The 13,616-nt window shown below is 50.9% G+C and overlaps 1 protein-coding gene across 1 annotated transcript; it reads right to left on the bottom strand.

Annotated features, from left to right (window-relative positions):
* Nucleotides 1-545: 545 nt before the first annotated feature.
* Nucleotides 546-13,616, bottom strand: PXMP2 (peroxisomal membrane protein 2). The gene is made up of 5 exons (XM_017895679.1): nt 13,452-13,616; nt 11,582-11,695; nt 9,559-9,721; nt 4,332-4,451; nt 546-1,054 (listed from the first exon to the last, which is right to left on the bottom strand). The coding sequence occupies exons 1-5, from the start codon at nt 13,571-13,573 to the stop codon at nt 986-988; spliced, it is 588 nt and encodes a 195-aa protein (XP_017751168.1). The 5' UTR covers nt 13,574-13,616; the 3' UTR covers nt 546-985.

Below are 13,616 nucleotides of genomic sequence, written 5' to 3'. Positions count from 1 at the left end.
TGTGTATTTTTTTTTCTTGTAGAAATGAGGTCTCACTGTGTTGCCCAGGCTGGTCTCAAATTCCTGGCCTCAAGCAATCTTCCTGCCTCTGCCTCCCAAAGTACTGGGATGACAGGCATGAGCCCCCACGACCAGCTACATGGTAAATATTGTGTTTTATGTGTCGTACCACACACACGAAAATTTAAAAAAATCTGGCTATGCATTTCTTTTTTTTTTTTTTTTGAGATGGAGTCTAGCTCTGTCGCCCAGGCTGGAGTGCAGTGGCGTGATCTCGGCTCACTGCAAGCTCTGCCTCCCGGGTTCACGCCATTCTCCTGCCTCAGCCTCCGGAGCAGCTGGGACTACAGGCGCCCACCACCGTGCCCAGCTAATTTTTTGTATTTTTAGTAGAGACGGGGTTTCACTGTGGTCTTGATCTCCTGACCTCGTGATCCGCCCGCCTCGGCCTCCCAAAGTGCTGGGATTACAGGCGTGAGCCACCGCGCCCGGCCCTGGCTATGCATTTCTTTCAAAGCAACAGCAATTGTTCTGAGAGATGAAAGTCACCATTGAAGAACCTACATTATTGTTTATTGTGATCCTAATTCGGTCCACAGTAACAGTTGAAATTGCCTCTACTAAATGTTAAGTTTCTGGGGCAGCACCAGCTGAAGTCAGCGACTGCCTTTTAAACACAAGGTTCTGACATTGAGAGTCTGACACTGAGAGTCTGACACTGAGAGTCTGACATTGAGCATCTGACACTGAGAGTCTGACACTGAGAGTCTGACACTGAGGGTCTGACATTGAGAGTCTGACATTGAGAGTCTGACATTGAGAGTCTGACATTGAGAGATCTGCTTCTCTATCCATCATTTTCGGGCGTCTTGAATCACCTGATTTAGAGGCAGTGACATCCTGACTGGGTTGGTTCTGCTCTCGCTGGGCGCGTGAGACCCCCAGACCCCTGTCCACAGTGCATCTGATGTTCTTCCAGCGGTTGTCACTTCCCCAGGGAGGCCAGGTAGGCATACCAGAACAGAGCTGCCAGGTTGGCGAAGAGCACCCGGAACTGCCAAAAAGAACAGTCCGATAGACCACGGTCAGTGGGAGGCCGTGGCCAGTTATCCAGCCTCAGTCACCCAGTTCATTCGTTTACCCGTTTGAACGGGTTGTCGGCTGGTCCAACTACCCATCCATTACTGCATTTACTGAGCCTCTGTTGGTACCAAACGCTGTGCTAGGCCCCTAGCAGAGAGGAGTGGAGAAGAAAAATGGTCCCCTAGTTACAGTGTTCACAGGCGACAGCGGCCCAGGAATCCCAAAGCCAAGTCACGCTCCTTTTTTCCACTTCACTGCAGACCTTAGCTCCTGGTTCGGCCTCTCTCACTCCAGGACCAGCCATCACGCAGGTGGCTGCACACTCCTCGGGGGACACAGCTGACGAACAGGGGAGGGGCCCCAGACCTTCCCTCCTCTCTAACCATCGCCATTCCACTGCCCTGCTTTGGTGACTCAGCAGCTTCACCCTTCCCCAGAATTCCCTGGCCTGGTGCTGAGTCTCTCCCTGGCATGTGGTGCTATGAAAGTAGCAGCCTGTCTGTCTGGTTCATCACCACGTCCCCGAGTCTCGCAGCACGGCACACAGCCACTGCTCAGGAAATGCTTGCTGAATGAATGCCGCTTCCTCACCCACCTGCACACACCTAGGATGGTGACTCTGCCCCCACGCTGCTCAGAGGCGTGGCTTCCTGGCTCTCCCCTCTTCCATCCCAGATCCTCCATGTTCCTGGCCAGTCTGTCTTCTCACCTGTCTCTACTTCCTTCTCTAAATTCCCGAGAACCGGTGGCCTATGGCTGTAGCTTTCTTAGCCTACTCTTCTCCAGTCACACTCCCTGGAAAATTCTTTATCCTTCCTGCCTTCTCACCTTCCCAGATGCTGACCACAGCTGGACAAGCCCCAGCCCCCTCTGCCCAGAAGTCTTTGTTTCTGCAGTCAGCATGCTCTCCCATCCTCCATGTGGCCAAACCTGGCCCTTCTGTATCCCCTCACAGTGCCCACCTAGCTTCCTCTCCCCTCAGTCCCAGCCCCTGGCCCTCCAGAGGAGAGGCACGTAGGGGCTTGAGGCAGGATGTCCCACTCTCCTCTCCGCTCAGCGTCCCTTTCTCTCTCCTCTCTCATCAGAGGGTGGGGCCTCTGTCCCAAGCACCACGGTGAGTGTGCGGGGGGCTCGCATCCACCTGTCTCCTTAGGGGACCCCACAGAGCCACTCTTTCTGGACATGGGTGTTTGCCCATCCCACAAGCAGCTTCACGTCTGCACCCACCATGTCCGCATCTTTTAGTGTCAGAACCCCTCTGCCACCCAGCCTTCTTCCATCGCTTCACCTCACCTCCTCTCAAACTTTTAAAATTCATTTTATAAAATAGAGATGGGGTCTCACTATGTTGCCCAGACTGGTCTCAAACTCCTGGCTTCGAGTGATCCTTCTGCCTCGGCCTCTCAAAGTTCTGGGATTACAGGCATAAGCCACCATGCCTGGTCTCCACAAACTTTGAGATCATGTTCTAGACTTGTGATTTTTAAAATAATTCCCACCCACTCTTCAAAGCAATCTGGCTTCAGCCCCATGGAGCTGAAATTGCTCTGGGAAGGGCCACTGTTAAAGCCAAAGGAAAGTTTGTTTTTATTTTGCTTTAACTCCTGGCAACGTTGGCTAAGGGTGAACCGCCTCTTTGTCCTGTCTATGTGCGCCCCTGTTTTCCTGCTGCTTCCTGATGTGTGTGTTTGTGGTGTGTGCAGCATGTGTGCACACTGGGCCGCCTCCCTCCTCTCCCTCAGGGGTCACCCTGGTCCTCTCCTCCCTCCTGGGCAGGGCTCAGAGCCGGTGCTAATGCAGGAAGGCTCTCTGCAGCTGAGATCCAGCCACTGCAGGCCTGTCCAGGTCCTCCCTAGCGGCAGCCTGGGCTGGGATGGTACCCACCTTTCCCAGAAGGGCCCTGCGTCTGGACTGTTTGCACCAACATCGCGGGCTCCACACAGCTGCTGTCTTTCTAGGGGTCTGGAGCTTTGGGGCAGCAGGCAGGGATGCCGGCCCACGAGTGCCAGGAAAACCCTGATGGGCGGCACACCTTGTGGGGGAGGGAAGCACGTGGCTGCTGCAGACTCTGCCAGGCCTCCTCCTGCAGCATCCTGGGGTGTCCTGCCATGCTGCAGGGGGTGCTGCACCCCATCCTCCCAGTGTGGGAGTGGTCCTGGGGACCCCGGCTGTGCATAAAGACACTTGATCCCCGTGGCAGAGCCTGGGGCTCCAGTCTCCGCTCCACCAGCCCAGCCTCAATCTGACACCTTTGACTCAGTCCCTACAGCAGCTCCTTCATGCACAGGATAGCGGAAAGGTGGTTTCCCCAGAAGGTCTTCACTCTGCACCTGGACAGGCCCACCCCTCATCCAGGTGAGGCAGCCCTTCCAGGTCAGCGGCAGGACCCATGGCCATACAGTGCCTGCCTTCAGGCTCAGCTGTAATTCCTGAGCCCAGGGACCACGAATGCTTTGTTTCTTTTTAACATTTTATTTATTTTTTGAGACAGGGTCTTACTCTGTTGCCCAGGCTAGAGTGCAGTGGCGCAATCTCAGCTCACTCCAACCTCCGCCTCCCGGGTTCAAGCGATTCTTGTGCCTCAGCCACCTGAGTAGCTGGGACTACAGGCACCTGCCACCACGCCCGGCTAACTTTTGTTATTTTTAGTAGAGATGGGGTTTTTGCTATGTTGGCCAGGCTGGTCTCGAACTCCTGGCTTCAAGTGATTTGGCCGCCTCAGCCTCCCATAGTTTTGGGATTACAGGCGTGAGCTACCATGACGGTCTTTTTTTTCTAAGTATAACTAGAGTTTATTTGGGTTGAGTTTGAGGACTGCAACCCAGGAGCATAGATTCAAATTGCCTGAATGTACACTCCTGGAACTGGGAATGTTTCAAAGGCTAGGAAACTCAAGGGCATCCCTGGCATGGGGGCTTTTAATGAGAATTTGCTGAACAAACGGAAGAGGTAACGACACCCACTCTGAACACCCTTGTGTGTTGCTTCCTGAATCCAGAACTAGCAATGATTCAGGGTCATGGGCAAAATCCAAGGCTGGCTGAGGAGTCTAGACATGGGGAAACCAAGTCCAGTGGAAACTACAGCAGAAAGAGGAGAAAAGAAAAGAAAAGAAAAGAAAAAAAAGAGAGGGGAAGGGGAAAGAAGGAAGGCAGGAAGGAAGGAAGGAAGGAAGGAAGGAAAGAAGGAAGGAAGGGAAAGGCTGACAGAAAGTAATGTTGGCAGAGGCTGAGCCCCGTGGCCCTCACCTTCAGAGGGATGTAATTGATGTTGATGAACTGTACTGGCGTCCACACCCTCCAGTTCATCCTTAGCGCCGGCCAGAAGCCCCCCCTCATCTTGGTAGCGAAGGCTGAGGCGTCTTTCCCCTGCAAAGGAGGGAAGGCAGGTGGTGAACAATCTCACTGCCCATCAGAACTGAATTCCGGGCACCCAAACCTAACGTGATGGTTTTTAAACTGCTATTGGATTTTGTTCTGTGTGTATGCAGACAGCACACACGTGTACTCAGCACTGCGGCTCTAAGGAGCCAACCAGTGAGATGGAAAATGATCAGTGAGATGCCAGACAGCGGCCTGCTCACGCTGGTGGTGATGTGTGTCCCGGCCCATCACTCCTTGAGGACAACCAGAGGAGGTGACTCCCAAGGCTGGCCCTGGGCACCAGAACTGCTACTCAGAGCTATGCTGTCAGTTCCTCCCAAATAACCTCCAAAGTCGAGGAGGTGACTCCCAAGGCTGGCCCTGGGCACCAGAACTGCTACTCAGAGCTATGCTGTCAGTTCCTCCCAAATAACCTCCAAAGTCGATGTCTTTCCAATCAAACTTGTTAGGAGTTACAAAAAAAAAAAAAAAAAGGACCCCAGTAAGTTGATTCTAAATGTCAGCTGGTGGATTCAAGACCTGCACCCAAGTCCTGAAACCATGAAGATCCTGGGAGCAACTCCTCTGGACGTCAGCCAGAGACAAAGAATTTGTGACTAAGTCCTCAAAAGCAAACACAGCAAAACCAAAAACAGACAAACAGGACTTCATTAAACAAAAAAGCTTCTGCACAGCAAAAGAAACAATCAACAGACAATCTACAGCATGGGAAAAAATATATGCATATTATGCATCCTACAAAGGGTTGTTATCCAGAATCTACGAGGAACTCACACAACTCAACAAGAAAGAAATGAATAACCTCATTAAAAAACTGGGCAAAGGACATGAACATTTTCAAAAGAAGAAAACAAGTGGCCAAGAAACATATGAAAAAATATTCAACATCACTAATCATCAGAGAAATGCAAATTAAAACCACAAAAAGATACCACCTCACGCCAGTCAGAATGGCTATTATTAAAAAGTCAAGTGGCCAGGCGCGGTGGCTCATGCCTGTAATCTCAGCACTTTGGGAGGCTGAGGCGGGCGGATCACGAGGTCAGGAGTTCGAGACCAGCCTGACCAACACGGTGAAACCCCATTTCTACTAAAAAGAATACAAAAATTAGTTGAGCATGGTGGCATGTGCCTGTAATCCCAGCTACTCAGGAGGCTGAGGCAGGAGAATCACTTGAACCTGGGAGGCGGAGGTTGTGGTGAGCCGAGATCACGCCACTGCACTCCACCCTGGCTAACTCAGTGAAACTCTGTCTCAAAAAAAACCAAAAAAGGTCAAAAAACAATAGATGCTGGCAAGAATGTGGAGAAAAGTGAACACTTACATACTGCTGGTGGGAATGCAAATTAGTACAGCCTTTCTGGAAAACAGTATGGAGATTTCTCAAAGAACTAAAAATAGAACCACCATTCAATCCAGCAATCCCACTACTGGGCGTCTACCCAAAGGAAGAGGAATCATATCAAAAAATCCCTGCCCTCGTATGTTTATCACAGGGCTATCCACAACAGCAAACACATGGAATCAACCTAAATGTCCCCCAACAGAGGACTGGATAAAGAAAAAGTGCCATAAATATACCACGGAACACTACTCTGCTATAAAAAAAGAATGAACTCGGCCGGGCATGGTGGCTCACGCCTGTAATCCCAGCACTTTGGGAGGCTGAGGCAGGAAAATTGTTGAACCTAGGGGGCGGAGGTTGCAGTGAGATGAGATTGCGCCACTACACTCCAGCCTGGACAAAACAGCAAGACTCTGTGTCAAAAAAATAAAAAAGAGCATGTCTTTTGCAGTGACACAGAGTGAACCAGGGGCCATTATCCCAAATGAAACAACTCACCAATGGAAAGTCAAATACTGCTTGTTCCCACTTTTTTTTTCCCAGATAGGGTCTCGCCGTCTCCACTCTGTTGCCCACGCCGGTTGGAGTGCAGCGGGTGCGATCACGGCTCACTCAGCCTAAACCTCCTGGCATCAAGCCTCAGTCTCAGCCTCCCGAGTAGCTGGGACTACAGGCATGTGCCAACACAACACTTTGATTTTTAATTTTTTTGTAGAGAAGGGGTCTCACTATGTTGCCCAGGCTGGTCTTGACATCCTGGGCTCAAGTGACCTTCCTGCCTCAGCAGATGTTCTCACTCATAAGTGGGGGCTAAACAGTGGGTACACATGGACCAACAGAGGGAAATAACAGACACCAGAGACTTGAAAAGGTGGCAGGGAGAGGAGGGTTGGAAATCACCACTGACTACTTGGGTGATGGGAACTGAAAGCTCAGATGTCACCACAGCACAGTCACATAAGAAATTTGCACTCGTACCCTCTAAGTATATACAAACTAAAAAAAAATTTTAAAGAAATGCTTAAATATTTTCTTGTTTAAAGTAAGGGGGAAAGCTGGGTGCAGTGGCTCACACCTGTAATGCCAAGGTGGGCATATCACTTGAGGTCGAGACCAGCCTGGCCAACACAGAGGAACCCCATTGCTACTAAAAATACAAACATTAGTCGGGCATGGTGGTGGGCACCTGTTGTCCCAGCTACTCTGGAGGCTGAGGCATAAAAATCACTTGAACCCGAGAGGTGGAGGTTGCAGTGAGCCGGGATTGCACCACTGCACTCCAGCCTCGGCAACAGAGCGAGACTCCATCTCAAAAAAAAGAAAATAATCCAGCAAAAGAACAAAGAGTCCAGATAATTGCCTGTACAGCTGGAAATGAGAATATTTCAAAATACTGGGGATTGCCCAATAAATGGTAATGAGAAAATTTGCTATGTAAGTAGAAAAATCCATACAGATGTCTGTCTCCTACCGTACACAAGTAAAACTATAAGGATACCAGAGGAAAGTATAGGAGAATATTTCTATTATCTTCCTGTAAGGAAAGGCATGAAGGAAAATAATGTCATATTTGAATACATGAACCTTTAGAACTTCTGTATGGAGAAGCGATTGGTTAAAACAAATTACTTTCAGGACAGAAGGTGACACTGGGCGCAGTGGCACACCTGTAATCCCAGCACTTTGGGAGGCCGAGGCAAGTGGATCACGAGGTCAGGAGTTCAATACCAACCTGGCCAAGGTGGTGAAACCCCACCTCTACTAAAAATACAAAAAAATTAGCTGGGCGTAGTGGCGGGCACCTGCAATCCCTGCTATTCCGGAGGCTGAGGCAGAGAATTGCTTGAACCCAAGAGGCGGAGGTTGCAGTGAGCTGAGATTACGTCACTGTACTCCAGCCTGGGCGACAGAGTGAGACTCCGTCTCAAAAAAAAAAAAGAAGGTGACACGTCTCAAACACACAGCACAACCCGGCTAGTGCTCCTAGAGACGGTGAGGATTTGAAGGTGCTCGTCAACGGGGAAGGTGGGACAGTCAGAACAGACACATCTGCTGAGTGCAGGTGAACATGCCTCCCCCGTGTTGGATTCCAACTGGGATTATGCCGGTAGGTGAACCTCCAGGCCCAGAACTTGCACAGGCTTCTGTGTCATCATCAGGGGTCTCAAACTTCTTGTGCCACAGATCTCTTTGGCAGTTTAGTGAAGCCTGTGGACCCCCTTCTCAGAATCATGTTTTATAATGTATAAAATAAAATATGGCCAGGCGCAGTGGCTCACACCTATAATCCCAGCACTCTGGGAGGCCGAGGCAGGTGGATCATCAGGTCAGGAGTTCAAGACAAGCCTGGCCAACGTGATGAAACCGCATCTCTACTAAAAATACAAAAATTAGCTGGGTGTGGTGGTGGGCTCCCGTAATCCCAGCTACTCAGGAGGCTGAGGCAGGAGAGTCATTTGCACCAGGGAGGTGGAGGTTGCAGTGAGCCGAGATCGCGCCACTGCACTCCAGCCTGGGCAACAGGGTGAGACTCTGTCTCAAAAAAATAATAATTAAAAATAAATAAATAAATAAATAATATAGGACTACAAAGGAACCAGTAATACTGAAACACAGTTATCAAAATATTCAGAAAAAATTTTGACAGACTAATGTGTTTATCTCTATTTTTTTATTTTGTCTTTTGAACCAGGGTCTTGCTCTGTTACCCAAGCTGGAGTGCAGTGATGCGATCTCTGCTTACTGCAGCCTCCACATCTTGGGCTCAAGGGATTCTCTCACTTTAGCCTCCCGAATAGCTGGAACTACAGGTGCACATCACCCCACTGGCTCATTTTTTAATTTTTGGAGAGATTGGTTTTCGCCATGTTGCCCAGGCTGGTCCTGAACTCCTGGCCCCAAGCTATCTACTGGCCTTGGCCTCACAAAGTGCTGGGATGACAGGCATGCACCACCACACCCGGCCCTGTTTCTTTCTTTCTTTTTTTTTTTTTGAGACAGAGTCTTGCTCTGTCACCTAGGCTGGAGTGCAATGGCGCAATCTCAGCTCACTGCAACCTCCGCCTCCCGGCTTCAAGCGATTCTCCTGCCTCAGCCTCCGAAGTAGCTGGGATTACAGGCGCCCACCACCAGGCCTGGCTAATTTTTGTAGTTTTTAGTAGAGACGAGGTTTCGCCATGTTGGCCAGGCTGGTCTCAAACTCCTGACCTCAGGTGATCCACCGGCCTCAGTCTCCCAAAGTGCTGGGATTACAGGCATGAGCCACTGCACCTGGCCTATTTCTTTCTTTACACAGTGACAAGACCTCTAATGGCAGGTCCAAGTAGTAATGAGCATAAATGATATTTCAAGATATCTGTAACAACTAACATGTGATATAAAAATATCTGATTAGCTGGGTGTGGTGGCACACACATGTAGTCTCAGCTACTTGGGAGGCTGAGGCAAGAGGATTGCTTGAACCCAGGAGTTTGAGGCTGCGGTGGGCTGTGATTGTGCTACTGCACTGCAGCCTGGGTGACAGAGTGAAACCCTGCCTTTAAATAAATAAATAAACAAAGTGACTGTACTGGGTACAAACAGGTCCTGCCAATACTAGACGTTTGCTTCCTGTATTCATAAAGGAAAAGGCAAAATTTCAATTTGAGTGAAAAGTTTGCAGACCCTCTGAACTCTGCCAGGAATGTCAGGTGAAGAATCCCTGTGCTAAACGAAGAGCTGCAGTAAGTGCTGCGGCAGACACCCACCTCCAGAAAGTTCATGATGAGGAAGAACAACATGAGGAAGGCCGGTGCAAAGACGAGGCGGTCCAGGAGGAGCCTCCTGAGCCCTGCCAGGGGGACCTCCGGAGGGATCCATTGTTCCATGAAGAGGTAGAAGAAGTGACTCAGCGGCCCTGTGAAGAAGAACCTGAGGCCCCCAGGGGGTGTGAGCCAGGCTGTGGTTCTCTGGATGTGCTCTTCTCTGGTCTAGCTTCACCCCCAAATCCCAGGTCCTAAGCCCTGCTTCCTGATATCCCTCAGTATTGGCCACACAGGTCTGTACAGACAAGTCAGCTTCAGGGGCGCTCTGTTGTTCTAACAGACCAGACTTGCTCCTGCTGTGGACTCTCTGCGACCAGCGCTTCCCCGCCTAGCCATGGTGGCTCGCTCCTCCTGCTGTGGACTCTGCGCCCAGCACTTCCCCACCTAGCCATGGTGGCTCGCTCCCCTCATACTGTCAACTTCCGGGTTGTCCCAGCACGCATGCACGCCTGTGCTAACACGCTTTATTCCAAGCCCTAGTTCCTTTTCTGCCTAGCACTGTCCTTATCTCATCTGTTAGGTTAGTCTGTGCCTTTCTTCACCCCTAGAAGGCAGGCTCCCCAAGGCAGGCTACGTCTTCTGTCCACTGCAGTGCCCAGAACAGGGCCTGGCTTTGAGAAGGTGCTCAATAATGAATCATCAGACATGTCCCTGGTTGTAGAGCTTTTCATCAAACTTGCCAGGCTAACTGGCAAGGGCGGGACCTGGTGCTGCACTCTGGCTTGCGTGCATTGCTACTAATCATTCCCCTGTGTGCTTGGGAGAGAATGGAACCAGCTGTCACATCTACTGGGACAAGAGGCCTTGCAGTTCCATAAAATTTGGCAATAAAAAGTGGGGTCTTTCAACTTGTGACGTTGACAGTCTTTAAATAAGTGGTTCTCAGTGTGTTTTCCCACTCGGTCACAGGGTGTTATGTGGCCTCTGCAGGGATTCTCAGTGGGGAAGGGGACTGAAGTCCTGGGGATGGGAAAACTGTACTTGGATGAGGCCTGCTAGGTGATCTTGTCACCCGCCCCTCTTGGGGGGATTACTGCTTTAAATACATTATGGAAAAATCCATGATGATTCAAGTTAGCAAGCCTGTAAGCATAAAAATGATCTTCATGAATTCTGGATTTAAAAAAAAAAATCACTGTAGTTGGAAAATACTTCAAATAATCCATCTGTAACATTATTGTTGGCCAAGAGCTCAGGGTGGATTAAATTGGTAAAACTCTTGAATCACTGTGCTTTTGCAATTCAGAAAGTGGTTCAGAACCTGGACATTTTTCAGGGTACCTAAGCATTTCTTTTCTGGATATTTACACTATGAAAATAACAATAGAAACTAATTGGTCATATTGGAGTCAGTTTTCCTCTTCCATGAGCCCAGTCGAGGACGCTTTCAGGGTTTTTGAATCCTGAAGTCTAACTTTAGGTTGAGTTACTTGCCCTCAAGTTTGCCTCTCAGCCCAATTAAGACAGTCACCCCCACCCATCCAATCAAAAGAAACATGATAAAACCACAAATATGAGGCTGTAATCCCAGCACTTTGGGAGGGTGAGGTGGGTGGATCACTTGAGGTCAGGAGTTCGAGACCAGCCTGGCCAACATGGTGAAACCCCATCTCTACTAAAAATACAAAAATTAGCTGGGCATGGTAGTGCATGGCTATAATCCCAGCTATTCCAGAGGCTGAGGCAGGAGAATCACTTGAACCGGTGAGGCAGAGGTTGCAGTAAGCCTGGGTGACAGAGGGAGACTGTCTCCAAAAAAAAAAGAAAGAAAAAACAAAAAACCACATACATGTATATATGCCATACAAACTACATGAACCATGCGAGTTTTTCCCATGATGATTACTACAATGTTTTTTAAAAAATCATATTTATAAATGAGAGTACTCCAACTACGTCATTTTGGTGCCCAGCTTGGTTGCACTCAGTGGCTACAGGGTAAACCCACCCCTTGTATGGCACTCACCCATAAACAGCGTATCTCAGAGGCCCACCGACATCTAGACTTCCAGAGTTTTCTTTTTTCCGCTTCTTCTCAATCATCTGGGCCAGGAAGTTCCCAAGTGCTGACAAAATGCCACTGTGGAGAAGGAGGTCATCAGAAAACAGAAGTGACCAGCAGGAGGGTGCCCCTTCCCACAAGTGAATGAGAGGGCCGTTCTGAGGCCATGCAGCAGATGCGGTGGTGGTGGGGGGGTTGGAATTATTGTTAAAGGGGCTCAATGTATAGTTCTTGTATCAAAAGGTGGAGACAGCCGGGCACGGCGGCTCACGCCTGTAATCCCAGCACTGTGGGAGGCCAAGGCGGGCGGATCACGAGGTCAGGAGATCGAGACCATCCTGGCTAACACGGGGAAACCCCATCTCTACTAAAAATACAAAAATTAGCCCGGCAGGGTGGTGGACGCCTGTAGTCCCAGCTACTTGGGAGGCTGAGGCAGGAGAATGTTGTGAACCTGGGAGGCAGAGCTTGCAGTGAGTGGAGATCCTGTCACTGCACTCCAGCCTGGGCGACAGAGCGAGACTCTGTCTCAAAAAAAAAAAAAAAAAAAGGTGGAGACAGTGGACTTAAATACATAGATAAGGACAAGCGGCTTTCCAGTATCAATGTCAACCTCCTGGCTGTGATGTTATACTGTAACTTTTGCAGTTTGGGAGTAAGGAAGCTGTGTGGTTATGAAAGAGCAACGGGACGGCCCTATCATGACACCGTTCTGCATTTTGACTGTGGTAGTGAACACGTGAACGTACAGATGTGATAAAACTGTACAGAACAGATACAACTACAAGAAAAATGGAGAAATCTGAATAGGATCTGTGGACTGTGTCCACGCCATGCCCTGGTTGATACTGCACTGCAGTTTCACAGAATGTAACCAATGGGGGACACTGGGAAAGTGTACAAGGGATCTCTCCATATTAGTCTTGTAACTGTTTGTGAATCTACAATTAGCACAATAAAAATTTCCATAAAAATGTGGAACACGCCCAGTGGCTCCCTCCAGGCCTTGGTTTGTATTTGCCTTCTGAGAAGCTCTCTGAACTATAAAATCCAAAATTCCTAGCACGGACCTAGACACCTTCTGGATCAGATCCCTGGCGATTCCCTTCACATCTCCTGCCTCTTGCTCAGGGTTCACGTTCTCCACACACAGATCTTCCCTCCCTCGGGACTGAGTCCAAGCTGCACCTCTCTCAGCCTTTCTTTAACGCCGGCCTTCCCTTCAAAACCTAACAGGGACCTTTGCCCTGCTGTTCCCTGTGCCAGGAGAGCCTCTGCTCCACTTCTTTACACAGCCTGTTCAATGTCACCTTCTCAAAAAATACCTTCCCTGGCCGTGTCTCCACCCGCGCCGTGCGGACCCGAGTCCCCCAGACCCGCTCCCTCGGGCCTGTCTCCACCCGCGCGGTGCGAACCCGCTCCCTGGCCATGTCTTCACCCGCGCCCCGCAGACCCGCTCCCTCGGCCCTGTCTCCACCCCCGCCGTGAGGACCCGCTCCCCTGGCCCTGTCTTCACCCGCGCCACGCGGACCTGCTCCCCTGGCCGTGGCTTCCCCGGGTGCGCGGGGCCCCTGTCGGGTCCTTGGGTGGAACCTCAGCGCCGAGCCCCCGGGGTCCGGGCGGGCCCTCCACGCGCTGGGAGGGCGGGATCCGCTAGGCGCCTCACAATCGCTGACTGGGGACGCGGGTGTCGCCGTAAGAAGTTCAGCGCCGGGTCGGAGGGCGCCCGCTGCGGGGGCTCTGACCCGGGCGCGCCCCCAGACTGGTCCCGACCCCGCACTCCTGTCTAGGCCCCGCGCCACTGCGGCCGACCTGGGGCCGCGCCCCCGCTCACCTGGTGGCCGCCTTGGTGAGCACCGGGTAGAGCCGCAGGAGAAGCAGGTACTGGGCGAGCGCCCGCTGCGGGAGCGCCCCGAGCCCGGCTTCGGCCCGCAGCCTGGACACGGCCGGCGCCATCGCCTCCCCCAGCGCCGCGCCGCCGGGGGCATCGACCCCACCT

The sequence above is a fragment of the Rhinopithecus bieti genome, unplaced genomic scaffold, assembly GCF_001698545.2.
Source record: "Rhinopithecus bieti isolate Rb0 unplaced genomic scaffold, ASM169854v2 scaffold_27038, whole genome shotgun sequence".
NCBI classification, from domain to species: Eukaryota; Metazoa; Chordata; class Mammalia; order Primates; family Cercopithecidae; genus Rhinopithecus; species Rhinopithecus bieti.
The sequence above is the reverse complement of the archived record's forward strand: the minus strand, read 5'-3'. Positions and strand labels throughout refer to the sequence as shown.